The sequence below is a fragment of the Cucumis melo genome, chromosome 6 (genome assembly GCF_025177605.1).
Source record: "Cucumis melo cultivar AY chromosome 6, USDA_Cmelo_AY_1.0, whole genome shotgun sequence".
Classification (NCBI taxonomy): domain Eukaryota; kingdom Viridiplantae; phylum Streptophyta; class Magnoliopsida; order Cucurbitales; family Cucurbitaceae; genus Cucumis; species Cucumis melo.
This window is the reverse complement of record NC_066862.1, coordinates 1,784,690-1,805,048: the sequence shown is the minus strand read 5'-3', so window position 1 is coordinate 1,805,048 and position 20,359 is coordinate 1,784,690. Positions and strand designations below refer to the sequence as shown.

The 20,359-nt window shown below is 33.3% G+C and overlaps 1 protein-coding gene across 1 annotated transcript; it reads left to right on the top strand.

The window, feature by feature from the left end:
- The first annotated feature begins 2,774 nt into the window (after positions 1 to 2,774).
- LOC103483344 (brefeldin A-inhibited guanine nucleotide-exchange protein 2-like) lies at positions 2,775 to 12,545 on the top strand. The gene is made up of 11 exons (XM_008439926.3): positions 2,775 to 4,327; positions 6,488 to 6,805; positions 6,883 to 7,228; positions 7,321 to 7,743; positions 7,840 to 8,132; positions 8,371 to 8,644; positions 9,458 to 9,960; positions 10,075 to 10,396; positions 10,509 to 10,887; positions 11,001 to 11,686; positions 11,838 to 12,545. The coding sequence occupies exons 1-11, from the start codon at positions 3,132 to 3,134 to the stop codon at positions 12,453 to 12,455; spliced, it is 5,358 nt and encodes a 1,785-aa protein (XP_008438148.2). The 5' UTR covers positions 2,775 to 3,131; the 3' UTR covers positions 12,456 to 12,545.
- The last annotated feature ends 7,814 nt before the right edge of the window (positions 12,546 to 20,359 follow it).

Here is a 20,359-nt window from a genome sequence, read left to right as displayed (position 1 = left end):
GAGACTTTGTTTAAAATATGATAAAATAAATTAAATATAGCGAAATATGACATATACTTATATAGATTAATATATATTACTATCGCGATTATCACAAACATTATATTATATTTTGTTATATTTATAAATATTTTTCAACACTTTTGTTATATAAATTAATTCAACTTTAAAAGATGCGGAGAGGGAACGAGCTTACATTTTGTTAGATAAAAAATTCATATTTATTAGTTTGCTTATTTATTTGTGTAAATCCGTAGTCTTTTTTTCGGATTTGAATTAATTTATTTAACAAATCATTAATATGAATTTGATTTTCATCCCTATGTGTTTTCAACCCAAAATCAAAAGTTTTAAAAGTCATCTCTTGGCATCAATAATACGAGAAAACCGTAGGATGACAACATGAAGTTCTGTTGATCTTGTTAGTGAAAAAGTAAATATTGTTTAGTTAGGTATAAATGTCGAATTTATTTGATTAAGTTAGAAGATAGGTTGATCATCAAGTCACAACTTTAATATTGGTTAAGTATGAAGATTTATCCATAGGATCGACCATAATGTCTAAGTATGGAGCTCAACCCAGAGAGACAACAACAATATAGCTTGAGGAAATAGACCCAAAAAAAGCAAATACTATGCATTTGTGGTTTTTGCACATGAGTTTAATATTGACTAAGTATGAAGATTCATCCAAATGATCGACCACAATGTCTGAGTATGAGGCTCAACCCATAGAGATAACCATAGAGCTTGAGCAAACGAACCTTACAAAAGCAGATATTACACTTGTGGTTTTTTCTCCTGTTTGGGTTAGTAGGGAAATAAATATTCCATAATGACTTGAGAAAAGTTAATTACCAAATAACTTTATAAACTATCTCTATATAGTTTAGAGGACTTGTAACATTCGAGATATAATAAAATACTAATAGATTTATATATTTTATAGCTCTCTCTAAACGATAATTGACTTTATAGTCATAGATATATATACTTCGTAGCTCTCTCTAAATGATAATTGACTTTATAGTCAGAGTGTTGGTGGCCAAGCTACAAAGCGAGTTTCTAGTGTTTGTTTAATTCTATCGGTTTAATATGAAATGATAAATTTGAAATCGACAATAGATGTCAAATTTTTAAGAAAGCTTATCCAATAGTTGGGTTAAGATTTAAATATAATTACTTAGTGTGATAGACCCAATCATCGATGCCACGAGTAAAAAATGTATACACAATGCATGTAGATATATGCACGTGTGTATATATATATGTATATTAAAAAGAAAATAAAATATCAATTTAAACCATGGATTTTGTGAATCATATCAATTTAAAGTTTTAAACAAAAAAACTAATCATCTTTATTAGTTTAAATTATTAACTTTGAGATTGTATCAATTTAATAATAGTCATATCAAATTAGTTTTTGAACTTTCACAAATGTATCTATTTAAACCTTTGAACTTTTCATACATCCGATTATAATATACCAAAAAACGAACAAGAAAAATTCAAAGAATGAGCATAAAGAACAAAATTCCTTCAATTTGTGTTTTATTTTGAAACACATACGAAGATTATGAGTTTAGATCGATACATTTATAAAAATTTAAGGTTTGAATTGATATAATCATCTGAATAGTTTGAGTTAACTATTAATTTAAATTATAACAATCTTAAACTTCGAAGTTTAAATTTGTACAAATATTAAGTTAGGGATCGTGAAAGTTTATAGGATTTAAATTGGCATTTGCCCTAAAAACAATTAAAATGGTCCAATAATTTTCTTGAATTTTAAATATGTTTTATTTTCTAAATACTATTACACACTAATTTAAATATTATCTAAATAAAACATATTTTAAAATGTTAAAAGCCGGTTTCTTTCCTTAGACGTCAAATTTAAATCAGTGTATAATAGAATCGTGGTGGGCGAATTCATTAATATCAACACCACACTATTTTGCTACTATTTACGGTTGTTTGGGAATAAAAAATTGGTTACTAGAATCTGACATTACGAGAATAATTTGTGTTTGATGTTTAAATTATTTTAATTTGAGTTATAACAATATGTGGGTGAGATGTGCAATATTTTAACTCGACAAGAAAACAGTAAATACTGTAGAAAAAAATAAAAAAATTGAATATTAAATAGTAAAATTCGTACTAAAGTTATTGTTTTGAAACAGTGTTTACACGTAACCAACTAAATTTTTTTAAATAATATATAAGCCAAAGATAGATTATTATAATTTAGAAAATTTTTGCTCATTTTATGTCATGTTATATGTCACTTAAATAATACCTTTTACATTTAATTACATAGACTTCAAAATATTAATAAAAAATAGAAAATAGTAAAAAAATAAAATATTTAATAAAAAAAGTATAGAAAATACGTGTAATAAATTTTATCTTTTTACTTATTTTGTTATAGTTTAAATAGTTTGTTTTTAATTTTGAGAAAACCCGAATAAAAAACGATCGAACTATTTCTTATTACAAATATCGTGGAGTAGAGATGCAATCACCAATAGATAATAATAAATTTTATTGGGCTAAATTAGTAAAAAACACAAAATTAAAGAGGGGCATTTGTGTCATTCCGTCAAATTGTTATTTATTTATCCGTAATATCGATGAGTGATAATCCAAGCAACGTTAACGAGTAACGAGGCCGTATTTCCTTCCCCGAGTATACTCTTACCCGCCGATCAGAACAGTTAAAAACACGCCATTAAAATGTTTATTCCCAAAAACCCCCAAGCAAACAAGCGTTACTTTAAAGTTCACAAGAATTCTCCTCTGAATTCAAAGGGTGTATCAGTAATTTTACACCGAAAAAAATTAAACTAAATCAAAATCATAGAAAAGTAAAGACGGCCCAAACGCGATCTAAATCTCAACCCCTCCCTTCTCCTCCCATTTCCTCGATCTTTCTATATCTCTCTCTCCGGAAGCCGGCGACGTCTCCGGCGGCGTTTGCGATCTAATTCGACGGACTCAAATTCCGCCATTGCCGGAGCAGGTAACATTCCGGTGACCAGAGTTGAAGCTAAAACCCTAGCAATTGTTCATTTCTTGGTAGATCCTGACTAGCTTGTTCGGATCTTACAAACTCGGTGGGAATGGCTTCTTCGGAAGCCGCTTCCCGTCTGAGCCAGGTTGTATCCCCAGCTCTTGAGAAGATCATTAAGAATGCGTCATGGCGGAAGCACTCTAAGCTCGCACATGAATGCAAATCTGTTATTGAACGTCTCACCTCATCTCCGAAGCCTTCTTCTCCATCTTCTCCGTCGTCTCCTACTGATTCCGAAGCTGAAGGCGCGGTTCCTGGTCCACTCAATGATGGTGGTCCAGATGAATATTCGCTCGCGGAGTCTGAGGCTATTCTTAGCCCTCTCATCAATGCTTCATCCTCGGGAGTTCTCAAGATAGCGGATCCAGCAGTTGATTGTATTCAGAAGTTGATCGCGCATGGTTATTTGCGTGGTGAGGCCGATCCTAGCGGGGGCGTTGAGGGGAAATTGCTGGCGAAATTGATCGAATCTGTATGCAAATGTCACGATTTAGGTGATGATGCTCTCGAGCTTTTGGTGCTCAAGACTCTTTTATCGGCTGTCACCTCGATCTCGTTACGAATTCATGGGGATTGTTTGCTACAGATTGTTAAGACTTGTTACGACATCTACTTGGATAGTAAGAATGTGGTTAATCAAACTACAGCTAAAGCATCGTTGATTCAAATGCTAGTGATCGTGTTTCGGAGAATGGAGGCAGATTCATCTACAGTTCCTGTTCAGCCAATTGTTGTTGCGGAATTGATGGAACCGATTGAGAAAGCGGACGCAGATGGGTCGATGACTCAGTTTGTACAAGGGTTTATCACAAAAATTATGCAGGATATTGACGGGGTTTTGAACCCGACCACGCCCGGTAAGGTTTCAATAGGTGCGCATGATGGTGCATTTGAGACGACTACTGTGGAAACAACAAATCCTGCTGATTTGCTGGATTCAACTGACAAGGATATGTTGGACGCAAAGTATTGGGAGATTAGTATGTACAAAACGGCACTGGAGGGAAGGAAGGGGGAGTTGGCTGATGGAGAGGTTGAGAGAGATGATGATTTGGAAGTTCAGATTGGTAATAAGCTGCGGAGGGATGCATTCTTGGTGTTTAGAGCTCTTTGCAAGTTATCCATGAAGACTCCACCGAAGGAGGCAATGGCGGATCCACAGTTGATGAAGGGGAAGATTGTCGCATTGGAACTGTTGAAAATTTTGCTGGAAAATGCTGGTGCTGTTTTTAGAACGAGTGAGAGGTATTTTATATTCGTTGGCATTACAGCATTCTTACAATTGGAATCTGCATTGATTATCAGTTTCTCGACTATACAATTGCATGTGTCATTTTTTGAAGTTGCCCCTGGTCAATAAATCATGCTTTTATGTGATTGGTCATATATGCGATTTTCACCACTTATTATCGGATATATCATTTAGAGAAGGATTGGCTGAACAATGTAGCGGATAGATGTTTAGCGGTTTGAGCTTTAAATAATTTAAATTTGTTATTAAAGAGAAATAAAGTGAAAAGGCTCAAACTCCTTTCTTTGCTCCAATTAGTTCAAGTCTCTTCCTACGGTGACGATTATTGTATTTGATTCTCGAGCCTTCTGGTACCTTTTCACTAAATCTCTTTTTACTTGTTTGTCTAACCATCTTTTACCCGTTATATCTTTACTAGGCTTTGAAAGGGTAAAATAGGAAAATTTAAGTTTCTGTGCTTGGTGGTTCCCTTGCTGAGGTTAGCTTTTCGTTTGGGGGGGAGGGGGGATGGAGGAGAAACAACGTAGGGGTAGTACTAGAGAACGTCTTCTGGTCGGTAATGATCATGAGAACGGCTATAGTTACAAAAAAATGAATTTCTTATGAATAGGACATACCGAAATGTCATGTTTCAGTAAAGTGAACTTAACTATAAAACCTTGTGATTTCTCTCCTTTCAATTAGGTTAAAGGAGGGTTGAACTGCGTAATTCAACTTCCTATGTTCATAGCTTATAATTTTTATATATGAGTATTTAGAAGTCCTTGGGTGCTTCACAACCTATACATTGAACTGCCGAGACAACAAGGACCCAAGATGGTTAGAGCCAGGGAAAGAGTCCATAATTTCAAGTAACTGTGTCAAATGACCTTTTGGTTTTCCTCTGCTTTCAAAGTAGTAATGGGGCTTAATGCCACCTTGTCTCATATCCTTTATTACTCTTTGGAAGTGATCTTAGAGTATCTATTGTGGATAAAATTAGAAAGAGGCTGGCTTCTTGGAAAAGAAGTTATTTCCCTAAAGCTTACCCTTTCAGATATATGTTAAGTGGAATCTTGAAGTGTACTTTTTTTTCTCTTTGGAGCCCCTTGTTTGGTTTGTAAGAGCATTAAGAAGCTTACGAGGGTTTTCTTATGGGAAGGAGTTGAAGGAAAAGAGTGTCATCATGTGAGCTGGAGATGATTGGGAAGCCGGTGAACTTGGTAGGGTTAAAGCATGGGATTTATAACAAAGCATGGTTGGCGAAATAGCTTTGGCATTTTTTCCCTTGGTCAAATTCCCTTTGGTGGAGCATTATTGCGTCATCCCCTTGACTGGCTATTCGGTAGGTTGATGCTAAAAGAATTGTGGAAGGATATTTCCCTTTTCCTCCTTTCTTTGTTTTTTATGTTGTGGAGGAGGGAAAGGAAACGTAATTTCGGGAAGACCGAGGGGTGGGAGACAGATCTTGCTGCACAACGTTTTCTCATCGTCATCATTTGACTTTTTGGAAAAATTCTTTTGTGGCGATTTCTTAGTTTGGTTTGGGAGCCTTTTTCCTGTTCATTTGATTTCCATCGTTTAGGAAAATGGTGGATGTTGTTGATAGAGGAGTTGATTTTAGGATTTGGAGGTTTAACCGTTTTGGAGGCTTCTCTTTAGTTGTATTTCCATTTTTTGATGCTCGTTGGACTCTTCTCTGGGATGCTGTTTTCTCTTGAGGGCTTTTTTTCTTTTTTCCTGTGATAAAGGACCAACTTTCATTGAGACATTCTAAAGAAGATTAAGTTCTTTGTCTGCTAGGTTATGCACAGTTTGGTTAAAACCTATATAAAGTTCGCAACAAGGCAATTTAACTTTTTTAGCACATTTTGATTTTTGGTTAGCTTGTACCTGTTATTGGATTGGTGCTATAATTCCTTGAAAATGGATTAGTAAGAGGCATAGGCAACGAGTATAACGCAGGGTTTTTATATGAAAAAAATTCAATCATACTTGCATTCCTCTTGATGAAATCTAGTCGGAATTGTGGTAGATTTATCTATTCTGATATTAGTCTTGCTTTGTGTCCTTGTCGTTGCATTTTGATGAAATTGCTGAAAAACACTTCAGATTTTACCATGTTGTACTTCTGCTGGCAAATTATTAGTACTAAAAAAATGTGTATGCAACAGGTTTCTGGGTGCCATTAAGCAGTATCTGTGTCTTTCATTGTTGAAGAACAGTGCTTCAACTCTTATGATTATATTTCAGCTATCGTGCTCCATTTTCATCAGTCTGGTTTCACGATTTAGAGCTGGATTAAAAGCAGAGATTGGAGTCTTTTTCCCCATGATTGTTTTGAGAGTGTTAGAAAATGTTGCTCAACCGAACTTTCAACAGAAGATGATAGTGCTTCGATTTGTAGAAAAGCTGTGCATTGATTCCCAAATATTGGTGGATATTTTTATTAATTATGACTGTGATGTCAATTCATCCAACATATTTGAAAGGTAGGTCTGCAACTTTTCAAACATGATGATTGGTATTCTAGCAATAGGAATTCTCACCCAATACCTGATCCTTTCAGAATGGTCAATGGACTTCTTAAAACTGCGCAAGGTGTTCCTCCTGGTGTAGCAACTACACTATTGCCACCTCAGGAGTTGACCATGAAACATGAAGCTATGAAGTGCTTAGTTGCTATCTTGAAATCAATGGGAGACTGGTTGAATAAGCAGCTAAGGATTCCAGATCCTCATTCCACCAAGAAAATTGAAGTGGCTGAAGCCAACTCCGAATCTGTTAGTGTTCCAATGTCAAATGGCACTACTGATGAGCATGGTGAAGGTTCAGATTCCCATTCTGAAGTTTCCACTGAGACTTCTGATGTTTTGACAATAGAGCAACGTCGTGCCTACAAGCTTGAACTCCAGGTACGCTGTCGTTCTATATTTTGTTGCAACATCTCCATCTTTTTCTGCATCGTCAATTAACTGTCATGGAACTACTTGATGATTTGTGGCAGGAAGGTATATCACTTTTCAACCGCAAACCTAAGAAAGGAATTGAATTTCTTATCAATGCCAATAAGGTGGGAAGTTCACCTGAGGAGATAGCTGCATTTCTTAAAGATGCGTCTGGTTTGGACAAGACTCTGATTGGTGATTATTTAGGGGAGAGGGAAGACTTATCACTTAAAGTAATGCATGCATATGTGGATTCCTTTGATTTTCAAGGATTGGAGTTTGATGAGGCTATTAGAGCACTCCTTAAAGGCTTTAGGTTGCCTGGAGAGGCACAAAAGATCGATCGTATTATGGAAAAGTTTGCCGAGCGTTATTGCAAGTGTAATCCAAAAGCTTTTATAAGTGCTGATACAGCCTATGTTCTTGCATACTCTGTCATATTGCTTAATACTGATGCTCATAACCCGATGGTGAAGAACAAGGTCTGATCACCATCTCTAATAATCTCGTTGATGTCGAAGTGAGAATGCTGATATAATTTCCTTTTCTTTTTTTGTCCTTTGCTGATTAATATGCAGATGTCTGCTGAAGATTTCATTAGAAATAATCGTGGCATAGATGATGGCAAAGATTTGCCTGAGGAGTATCTGAAATCATTATATGAAAGGATATCGAGAAATGAGATTAAAATGAAGGATGACGAGTTGGCTCCTCAACAGAGACAGTCTACAAACTCCAACAAACTCTTAGGCTTTGACAGTATTCTTAACATTGTGATACGTAAGCGAGGGGAGGACCAGAACATGGAAACCAGCGATGATCTTATCAGGCATATGCAAGAGCAATTTAAAGAGAAGGCTCGCAAAACTGAGTAAGATTTGATAGGTTTCCATGAAAAGCTTTACTGCTTTACTTTTTCTCTTCATTATTTTTTATTTTATATTATCTACATACACAACTGAATTTAGGGTGTGATTTGATCTTTCAATATTTGCTTTTCCTTAATACCTAGAAGCTAATGTTTCCTATAAAAATTATAGGTTTCATTAAGTTCCTTTGGAATGTATTTTGGTTGGTCCATAAATAGAAATTTTCTTGTCATTTTGTAGGTCAGTTTATTATGCAGCGACAGATGTTGTCATTCTTAGATTCATGATTGAGGTATGCTGGGCTCCTATGCTGGCTGCCTTCAGTGTTCCACTTGACCGAAGTGACGATGAAGTAATTATAGCTTTATGTCTTGAAGGCTTTCAATACGCTATCCATGTTACTGCAGTAATGTCCATGAAGACTCACAGGGATGCTTTTGTGACTTCACTTGCAAAATTTACCTCCCTCCACTCCCCTGCTGATATCAAACAAAAAAATATTGATGCAATTAAGGTTGGTTTTTGTATGTTCTGTCTTCTGATTTTATCTTGAAATCAGGGTATGGGTGCCTGCTCCTTGTTTTAATTATGCTTATGGCTCATCCCCACTATGAAGAAGATTGCTCACTCCAAACCAGCTTAAGGAGACTATTAGAGTTTTATATTATTAAAATTTTCATATGAACGCTTGAACTAGGACCTTGGATTGATTCTTCAACTATCCCAAGCCCTCATCATATGCTAGGCCTTTGGATACTTTTTAGAGTTTACATTTAAATCACGTAAATTGGAGTAATAGGTCAATCTGTACAATGAGGTGATGTTAGTTGTAGTCAATACAAATTCCAGCTTGTAATTGGCTTGTTGACCTGTTGCCAGACATCAATGGGTTAGTAATCAACAAGTGATATAAACTCTCAAACATGCTATTGGTGTAGGATCCCACCACGACTCAACTGGAATTATAAAGCCATAAGTGAACCCCCCCTGCCTGTATTGGGGCAAACTTAAAAGGAAATTAAAACGTATTAGGGCAAACTTCATGCATACCAAATCCAAGTTTAACATGATGGGTGGTCAAACGTACTCAAAGTTAGTCCGAGTTTCAGCAGTCTCAGTAACAAGCCCCGCTATTCTCCATGGATATTCTCCACGGATATTCCTGCTTTCATCATTTGGTGATAAATAATAACTAAAGCGTCACCTTGGATTTTGGGACCTTGAACTTGTTTATTTTGCAAATATTTCTGAAAGAACTGTTTATAACATCTTGTACTTTTGTGGATTATGAATCTGATTGTCAATGTTTTATCTGAAATTTCAACAGGCAATTGTTAAGATTGCAGACGAGGAGGGAAATTTTTTACAAGAGGCATGGGAACATATTTTGACATGCGTTTCTCGGTTTGAGCATTTGCATCTCCTAGGCGAGGGTGCTCCTCCAGATGCCACTTTCTTTGCTTTTCCTCAAAATGAGTCTGAAAAATCAAAGCAATCCAAGGCTACTATGCTTCCAGTATTGAAAAAGAAAGGAGTTGGGAGGATTCAATATGCAGCTGCTGCTGTGATGAGAGGATCATACGATAGTGCTGGTATAACTGGCAATGCTTCAGGTGTCACATCAGAACAGATGAACAACTTAGTTTCTAATCTTAATATGTTAGAACAAGTTGGAAGTTCTGAAATGAACCGCATCTTCACTAGAAGTCAAAAGTTAAACAGTGAAGCTATTGTGGACTTTGTTAAAGCACTTTGCAAGGTTTCTGTGGAGGAGTTGCGTTCCACATCTGATCCTCGTGTCTTCAGCCTTACAAAGATTGTTGAGATTGCGTATGAACTTTTGTCTTTTTCTTATTCTGAAAACTCACTTTTTCATTCCTGCTTAATGATTGGCACAATTTTTTTTATTTACGGAATTCATGATCAGTTTGCTCTACATTTCAGGCACTATAACATGAATCGCATTCGACTTGTATGGTCAAGGATCTGGCATGTGCTTTCTGATTTCTTTGTGTCTATTGGATGCTCTGAAAACCTTTCAATTGCAATATTTGCAATGGATTCCTTGCGTCAATTATCCATGAAATTCTTAGACCGAGAAGAGCTGGCGAATTACAACTTTCAGAATGAATTTATGAAGCCTTTTGTCATTGTTATGCGTAAGAGTAGTGCTGTTGAGATTCGAGAATTGATTATAAGATGTGTTTCTCAGATGGTGTTGTCCCGAGTTAATAATGTTAAATCCGGATGGAAGAGCATGTTCATGGTATGGGCCTTCGTGAATTTCATCCTACATTTTTCTTCTATTCGCTTATGAGTTCAACATTGCTTATCATTTTTGGTTGCCTTTTGATGAGATGAGGTTGTCTTATTTTCAGGTCTTCACTACAGCTGCTTATGATGATCACAAGAATATTGTTCTTCTGGCCTTTGAAATAATCGAGAAGATTATTAGAGACTATTTCCCATACATTACAGAGACCGAAACGACCACCTTTACAGATTGTGTAAATTGCCTAATCGCATTTACCAATAATAGGTTCAATAAGGACATTAGCCTTAATGCCATTGCCTTTCTACGGTTCTGTGCAACCAAACTTGCTGAAGGAGATCTTGGATCCTCATCAAGGAATAAAGACAAGGAGCTCTCCGGAAAAAGTACTCCTCTTTCACCACAGAAAGCAAAAGATGGCAAACATGATGCAGAGATGAATGACAAAGACAACCATCTTTATTTCTGGTTCCCTTTGTTAGCCGGTAATGACGCTGCTGAATTTGCCTCTGATTTAAACTGCAAGGCATTTGTATCCAGACAATATCTAATTGTTTTTTCCGAGAAATCTAACTCGGTTTTGTTTTGTATTTTGCAGGCTTGTCAGAACTGAGCTTTGATCCCAGGCCTGAGATCCGAAAAAGTGCTTTACAAGTGTTGTTTGATACCTTACGCAAGCATGGGCACCTTTTCTCATTACCGTTGTGGGAACGGGTTTTCGAGTCTGTCTTGTTTCCAATATTTGATTATGTCCGACATGCTATTGATCCATCGAGTGCAAGTTCATCAGAGCAGGGAGTTGATAGCGAGAATGGTGAGCTTGATCAAGATGCCTGGTTGTATGAGACGTGTACCTTGGCTTTACAACTAGTTGTCGATCTTTTTGTCAAATTTTATAGTACTGTCAATCCCCTATTGAAGAAAGTGTTGACACTTCTGGTTAGTTTCATTAAGCGTCCTCACCAAAGCCTAGCTGGCATTGGAATTGCTGCATTTGTTCGCTTGATGAGCAATGCTGGAGATTTATTTTCTGAGGAGAAGTGGCAAGAAGTGGTATTCTCATTAAAAGAAGCAACAACTGCGACACTTCCCGATTTCACTTTCCTAATGAACACCAATTCTACAATAAGGAGCCACAGGGTTGAGTTAAACGAGGAGAATAATGCAGAGACCAATGGTTCTGAGTTACCTGAAGATGATTCGGAAAGCCTGACAGTGCAACATGTATACACGTCAATATCCGATGCCAAATGTCGAGCTGCTGTTCAACTTTTATTGATACAGGTAGGTTTTGTACGCTTAACTCTCTTTCTGCTCATCATATTTCAACATATGCGATTCTTCTTGTTTGTTAATATACCTTGCAAATGTGCAACTTTTGTGCTGTTTTGGATTTCTATTGATAATCTGACAGTGCTCTTGTATAATTTGGCAGGCAGTTATGGAGATCTACAACATGTATAGGTCTCACCTTTCGACTAAAAACGTGTTGGTCCTATTCGATGCTTTACACAGTGTAGCATCTCATGCTCATAGCATTAACACCAGTGGGCCAATACGTACAAAGCTACAAGAGTTTGCCTCCATAACACAAATGCAAGACCCTCCGCTGCTACGGCTCGAAAACGAGTCTTACCAAATTTGCCTCTCTTTTGTACAGAATCTCATTGTGGATAGACCTCACAATTATGAGGAGGCAGAGGTCGAATTGTACCTTATTAAACTTTGCCGCGAGGTGTTACAGTTCTATGTTGAAACAGCACAGTACGGGTGTGTGGTTGAAGCATCGGTTAGTAGCGGCACACAACCCCATTGGGCAATTCCTTTAGGTTCTGGCAAGCGAAGGGAATTAGCTGCTCGGGCACCTCTCATTGTTGCTATTCTTCAGGCCATTTGTAACCTAAATGAAGCTTCGTTCGAGAAGAATTTGGCCGGCTTTTTCCCTTTATTGTCTAGCTTGATAAGTTGTGAACATGGATCAAATGAGGTCCAACTAGCTCTCAGTGAAATGCTCAATACTTCGGTCGGTCCCATTTTGCTTCGATCTTGTTGATCGGCTCGGTAAGTCTAAGACCTCACCTTTTGAGATGTATGATAAAGTTTTTATGAAGCCTTATAGTCGTTTTTTTTTCCTTTATTACAATCGATTTTTCATTACATTTTTATATTTTTCTGCTTCAATCATCATAGCATAAGTTTAGGCTCTGTAGCATAAAGAGGTAGTGATGGTTTTGAATTTTTTGCTAGTAATTCTAAACCTTATTATTCCTAATTTATTCTGGAGAGTCACCCCCTCCTTTCAGAATTAATAGCGATAGAGTTTCTTATGTATTCATATATATATATATTTTTGAGCTGTATAATTGCAATTTCAGGATATTTCTCAAGTTATATTTTTTTGTTTATTTACTTTTTAAGTTCTGATGCAGTAGATGTCTCAGCGTCAACCTAGCTCAACGGTAATTAACAATGTTTGGAAGGTTGAGAAAAAGTCTTTTTTAATATAGAAAAAATTTGTGTGCTAGTTGGCCAGAAAGAGTTATCTTCTAATAAAATTAGAAATTTAGACTCGAACGTGTAATAGGTTTGTAAGCTTTAAAATCATCAACTTTCTAAAAAGAAGTTTTCCAACTTTCATTTGATGACTAATTACAAAACATTCCTTCATGGGCGTCTTAGGGTTATAGATTCCTAATTGGAACTTCAAACTTACGATGGTGTGTGTGGGTGTTGGGTTGATATTGTCGACTATAATTATTTAACATTTTTTATTAATCATTTCGTTGTTTTTTTGACAAGGGTTTGTAATAGTGCTTACTGAAAAATTTTGCTATATTTTGTAAATATTTTTATAATTTTTTTTTGTTAAAATACAAAAATATAAAAGTTAAAAAAAATTACTTTTTCTCTTATGGTATTGTTTAAAACTTTGAAGATTTAAATATTAATACTTTTGCTCTTGTAAAGTAGCTAAATCTTGAGGATGGGTCTACTCTAGTTTGGAGAGCCAAATAATAATAATAATAAATTGGGAAAGAATCAATCTCCATCAGCATTTGCTAGATCAAAAGTATTTAAAATATAGTAAAATGTTACACTCTGCTAGATCAAGGTAGACCATTATTTGTGTATTGCATATAGTGATATATTTTGCTATAGATTAAGATAGACATAGATATTACGATCTGTCAACAATAGATCGAGATATACCTAATTAAGAGACATAAATAATACACCTAATTAAGAGACATAAATAATACGTAGATAGATCGAGATATTTTGTTATATTAAATATTTTTAAAAGTCTTCTCATTTAAAAAAGATATTCAAATTTATTTACACTATTTTTCAATAAATTAAAAAAATGTCCATCTTTAATATTAGTTCATTGTCATTTTTTTAAAATATAAAAGAAACAATTAATCTTTATTAACATGACTATTTTTCAGAAAAGAAAAATTGTTATAAATACTAATGATCGAAAATACTTACAAATATAACAATATTTTATGAGTGCGACTATGATAATTCCTTGATATCTAAAGTGACAAATGTCTATATGAATCTATCGTGATTTATTATATTTAAAAATAAAGTAACTCATATTAGAAAATAATATTATATAAATAATAAGGATTCAATTTAAATTTTATTGAAATTATATAGAATTTTTTTTAAAAAAATGGTAACTAAAATGGAATAAAAAAAAATAAAAAGTAGATAAAAGGTAAAATAATATTTTAGTGGTATTCAATTGTCTCCTAAAAAACAGTATGTTCCTTAAAGGAAGAAAATTGTTAAAGAAATCAAGCTATGGTGTTTGCAAGCATGCAACCAAATTGTACTTTAACTCCCAAACAGTGTACTACAATACTTTCTAGTTTCTATAGAGAGAGAGAGAGAGAAAAAAAAGCACAAAAACCAAAATAACACAATGTTTCCATAATTTCAATCTCAAGTAATTATTGTATTATTTATTCATTACATTCAAACTAATATAATATTTAAACAAAACTTTGAATTTTTAAAAAAACTTGCAATTGCAAAACAATAGCCTATTTTTATTTCGTATATTTCAATTTGTAAATAATGTTTTTTTTTTTTTTTTTTACAAAATTTGAATTGAAAAAGGGTTTGGTTTGATGAGTTTTTAAAACTTATCGTTCCCTAGTTAAACTTTACTTATTGTCTCAAATGTCCACTTGTTTGTGTAAAACCACGACTTAACGAAAAGAAATTTGTTATTATAACTTTTTAGTAAAGTAGATGTAGGAGATTCAAATAGATCTTGTGATTAATAGGTCCAATGGGTTCAAATCACCCCTTAACTCTATGCTCTTTATATATGAAAAACCAACCTAGTATCAATATCAATAGCTAGTCTAGTTGTCATCTTTTTACAAACTCATATTAAATCTGTATTCTTTTAGATCCACCATTGATAACACTCTTGTATGACAACTAATTACAAAAACATTCTTTCAAAAATATATAGGATGTGAGACGCATTACTTTTCTTATAACATGTTCGACGTGATATAACCCGTCTTCTAATATTTTATTGGAATTCAACACCATTGTTAAATAATAATAAAAAAAAGAAGGAAAAAGAAAACATGTTTGTATGTGAAGAGATAGAGAAGAGTGAGTGGTGGTGTGGGGGAGTGTTGGGGAAGGTGTCAGCGCCATCCCCGGGGGGGTCTGAATGATGACAGAGAGAGAGAGAGAGAAATGGGAAATGGCAAATGGCATCAGCTGCTGGGATGTTTGTGTTTTTAACTTAAAAACAATGTCCACACCCACACCCACACCCACACACACACATTGGTTGCCCATTCAAACTACACTCTTCTTGATCTCTGTGCGCAGTCAAACTCTCTAAATTAAAATCCCCCCTTTTACTCTTTAACCCTTTCTTTCCCCCCACCCACCCCCTCTTTTTTCCCCCCTTTTCTATTTTACTCCATCACCCTCTTCCTTTTAATCTTAGGTTACGACGCTACTTGACTCGTCGAATCTAAACTACATCCATTTTTGATATTTCAATTAGATATCTTTGAGTTATTTGAAAAGTAAAAATACAATTAATTAGAATATTAAGAATTATTTGGAAGCATGCGTTATAGTGTATGAAAAATTGAGAATGGAGTGGAAATGAGATCGATGGAAACACAAAGGTTGAGTTTGAAAACTGTGAGAATGTAATAAAAAGCTTAACCTAAACATGGGTTGTCGACTAAATTCATTTCATTATTGGTTTCTGAATAGTTCATTTTAAAGTAATTTGTTCAAACATGTGTACGTTTTTTTTTTTTCTTCTTTATTTTAAAATATAGTTTTTGTCTTCCTAGTTTGATGCTTGTTTATATTTTAATGTCTGTACTTTTTTTCAAAATTAACTGTTTGGATTAACCTTTTCTTCCATAAATTTTGGAATCATGTTCCTTTATAGATAAGAATGTTCCTTTATAGATAAGATTGCAGAGACTCTTTTATTGTGTGAAATTTAATGTAATTATTGCAATTAATTTCGGTAAAGAATTAACTTTGCAATATGCTAAAACTAAACTAAACATATGAATGAAAAACGATTCCATTATGTTTAAAATAGAAACCAATTAGAATCAATTTCTACGTATAAATCTCAATATAATTAGATCAATAGAACATTTAATAAAATATTTACATCTTTTAAGATGTTCTATTTAAATGGTAAATAGTTATCAATTTTTTTTATTTTTTAAAAAAATTCTATGGAAAGATATGAAATATACTCAAACTTGAAATCCGAAAATCGGAACTTTTCTCTTTTATTCGTGAGTTTCCAATCAACTCATGCTCACCTCGACTGAATTCACGGCACAACCCACTTAACCTACAACATTTGGATGTCAAAAACTCGTAAAAATTTAATTTTAGATGAACAGTATGAATTGAACTCATGGCCACTGTTAATTATTAAGACCGAGTTTTTTACTCTATCGATAGGTATGATTTTCGAGAACCGAAATTTATAACTCAGATAACTAATAAATAAATGAGTAGGGATGAGATGCATGCAGATGGGAGAAGAGGGGATAGGGGGGCGTGCAAGTGACGCGCGAAAGGAGTAATGAGAGTAGAAGGGGAATAAAGAGGGAGGTGTGAAACACGCGCTAATAAGTTAAAAGGGCGGGATGGGTCCCATGAGGAGCGCAATTCACGAGGCCCCACACGTGCTCCTCCTTATCTGAGTGCATAGGCATACCCTTCATTCCGCAGATTCCTCCTTCCCACCCCAACAAACAATAATAACCAACTTTCTTTTATCTTTTTACCCTTTCTTTTTCTTCTTCCTAATTTCCTTTTCTTTTTTATTTTTCTTCAAATTTTATTCTAAATATTTTTAGATATAACAAAAAATATTCTAATAAATATATTCATCACGTGATGAAATTTTAGACATGCACAGCGGAAGAAGTATCGACATTTTATCATAGTTACTCCCCTAGTTAAACATGCAAAATCGTAAACCCTAATTGATTAGAAGTTAGGGTTTATCGAATATACGTACTTTTGTAGTTACCGTATTACTCGTCTTCTCCTCGATCATGAACTTGGACTACTACTAGTGTTAAAATCGTTGTTCTCTGGACGTAGAATCGAGTTGGGGACCCGGTGGGTGAAGGATTTGAGAGAGAGATGGAAAATTTTGCGAGATTTTTTCTTTTAATAATAAAAGAAAATGGCCAACTGTAATCTCTCCGAAATCCAACATCTCACATCTCATTAACTTTTAGTGGACTATGTGGATACTTATAGTGAATGACACCAGTCCATTGAGAGAAAGTGCAATTTTGCATAGTTCCACTAACTCATTTAGTTGACTTTTATTTGTATCTATTATAAGAACGTGCATTTTGATCTATAGCAATTCATTTTGAGTAGATATAGTGAGATGTTTTTTAACTTCTAACATTTTAATTAGTTGAAGTATGATTTAATTAGTGCTTATGTTAACAATAGGACTAATGGATATTATATCAAATGTGGTGAAAGGATACATTAGCTTTTTTGCCAAAGTATAATTATAATAAATCATAGAAACATGAAAGACGAACGGTTAGATTCTTATTAAATAATAAATAAATTAGAGGAGATCGAATAATTTTTTTATTTAACCTTGTGTTAATGGATATCACTACATTTTTAAAATTATGTTGACATAATTTGTGGATCTTTTATGAACTTTTTTCTTTCTACATATTTTGCTCGTCAATAATGAACAATCTATTTTGAATTGAATTGTGATGAGGGCACTAAGTATGTGTAATTCTAGTTGAAATGTAAGGATGCGTCTACTAATCTCTCAATTTACGGTACAAATATTTTTGGTAAGTTGAATTATGTTTATTTTGAAAAAAAAACTATTGCAACAAACATTCTAATTTTAATAATAATAATTTGGATGAGGATGAATTAAATTACAATGAATTTGATTTTTTTTTAAGAAGGAAAAAAGGAAAAGAAAAATTGAATTGGTTGATGTATTGATCAAAAGGATTTTAGGGATAAAAAGACAATTATTGAGGGGAGAGAGAAAACATGGGATGTTGGGGCCATTGGAGGGAATTTTTTTTTTTTATATAATTGAATTCAATTCATTTGTGTTAAAAGAGAGAAGAAGAAGAAGAAGAAAGAAGGAAGAAGAAGAAGAAGAAGAAGAAGAAGAAGAAGAGAAGAGGTTTTTTCTTTTAAAAAATGGTGTATAGGACCCACTTCACACCGCCCATGCGCATGCTTTTTCTTCCTTCCTTCCTTACCAATCTCCAACACCTAAACTCTTCATCCCATCCCTTCCCTTCCCCCCTAACCCTAAACTATATGATCCAATTCTATTTAACCACGGTTCAATTTACCGTAATATACGATTTTTCTTTAAGAAAAATTATCGAGACCTTTTACATATATCTTTTTCTATTGTTTTTGTAAAATAAGACTCCATCGACATTTAAAACGTAAGTTGAGATACTATTCTTCATTTTTATAGAAAGAAATTAATTTAGGTTTGCTCGTTTTTGTATTATTCTTTTATTAACATACATATAAGCATTATGTTTATATGGATTTTAACTTTATTTTTTTTTTTATTAAAATAAGTCGTTAATTTGAGATGAAATGTAAAAAGTGTTTGACAAAATATTTATAAGATATAACAAAATTTAAAATTAATTTTTATAATAATAGAAATTTATTGGTGTATCTATAATCTAAAATTCTACTATTATGTTGTAAATATTTAAGTTTATTTTATTATATTAAAAAAATATTTTTTTAATTCAATTTTTTATTTTTACGACGAGGGGAACAAAACTTTAATATTATAATCAGATAGAAAAGGGGGAATCTAAATCTATCAATTTATAAATAAAGTGTTTTGACTATTCCATAAATATATATATATATATGTGGAATAGTATGATGCCATAATATACCTGACATGTGACATTTAACCAACATTAATTATTGTATATGATTTGATGTTTTTAATTTGTACTTACCTGACTAAGAAAATCTAATAAGAATTCATAAAAACGAGGTATATAATAAATTATTTTAAAATTATTTCATTTTTTATGTTATTGAAAAATATTATACTCCAACAATTACATACAAATGCCTTTTCAAGAAAATATATATATGTTATTGAGTATATGTGGTTTTTGTTGAAAATTTTTAATTGATACATTTATGTTATTGAGAATGAAATTGAGCATATATTAGGCATAAAAAGGAAAAATTAGTTCATTACCAAAATTTTAGTGACTTGAAAAAAGTATCATTCATATAAACCATTAATTAATCCATTAGAGAAAAGGTAAATATATAGAGTTTTAAAGGGAAAAGAAAAGGAAAAGAACAGTAATATATAAAGATTGAGAATAACATATATAATTATTTATTGATTGAGACGTGTTATCAATCGAGTCTAGTTCAATTATCCATTCACATACGTTCAACTAAAAAAAGAAACAAAGATTTGAATAATGATTTAGGTATTGATTGAGACTTATTAATTTTCATCTTTATTATATTAAAATGTCAATGTAAAGAGATTATGTATTTTTTATATTGTTATGAAATTAACTGAGTACGTTTTTCATAGGTAAATTTTACATTTGCACAAATTGTGAACTACATGGTCGTAAATATATTAACTTGTAAATAATAACATGCATACACATAATATAGTTACATTTACAACTTCTTTTAGAATTTATGTGTTTTGATTATATTATACGATAATCTTTATCGATTCTGGAAGAAAAAGAAGAGATTCTAAAAGAAAATTAAAAGTTACTAATTGGAGTACTAACAATGATGAGGTAAGAGATGAGATGAGCTCCCACTATCAATGTTTTAGGGCTAATCCTCCATCATTTGAAGGTACAACAAACACCTTGTCCGCCTACCTAACATAGTGTCTCACGCATATATTCTATTATTGAAGCCAATATATAACTAGTCACTTCGATCATTCATAGGACACGTATGTCGTCATGCTAGCTCTACTATTGTAACACAGCTTTATTTCGATTGATCGTTGATATAATATGTGGTATATGTCGCTACAGTAAAGGTTATATATATGTTTTTTTTATCATTGATCGAGTTAAATTAGCTAAATCACTTTAACATTTTTTATTTATTTATTAGTGATTACCGTGTTGGGGTTTTACAAATTTATATGTGACGAGTGAAAAGTATTGATTGAAAAGAGTTAAAATTTAATTACCATCACTTAATTATTAACTTTAACCTAAACAAATTTAGGTCAAGTGAGACAAAAGAAGAGACCCCGTTTAGAATTTTTTTTAATAATTACAAGACATAAATTTGAAGTAGGGATAGTTGCAAATATATCAATTATATTCAAAATAATTAAGTATATAACAACATTTTAAAAAAATTGTGAAT

Coding starts and splice junctions, on each gene's coding strand:
- LOC103483344 (XM_008439926.3), top strand. CDS start 3,132: ATGGCTTCTTCGGAAGCCGCTTCCCGTCTGAGCCAGGTTGTATCCCCA. Junction 10,397..10,508: donor GATGGAAGAGCATGTTCATG/GTATGGGCCTTC, acceptor TCTTATTTTCAG/GTCTTCACTACAGCTGCTTA. Junction 11,687..11,837: donor TTCAACTTTTATTGATACAG/GTAGGTTTTGTA, acceptor ATAATTTGGCAG/GCAGTTATGGAGATCTACAA.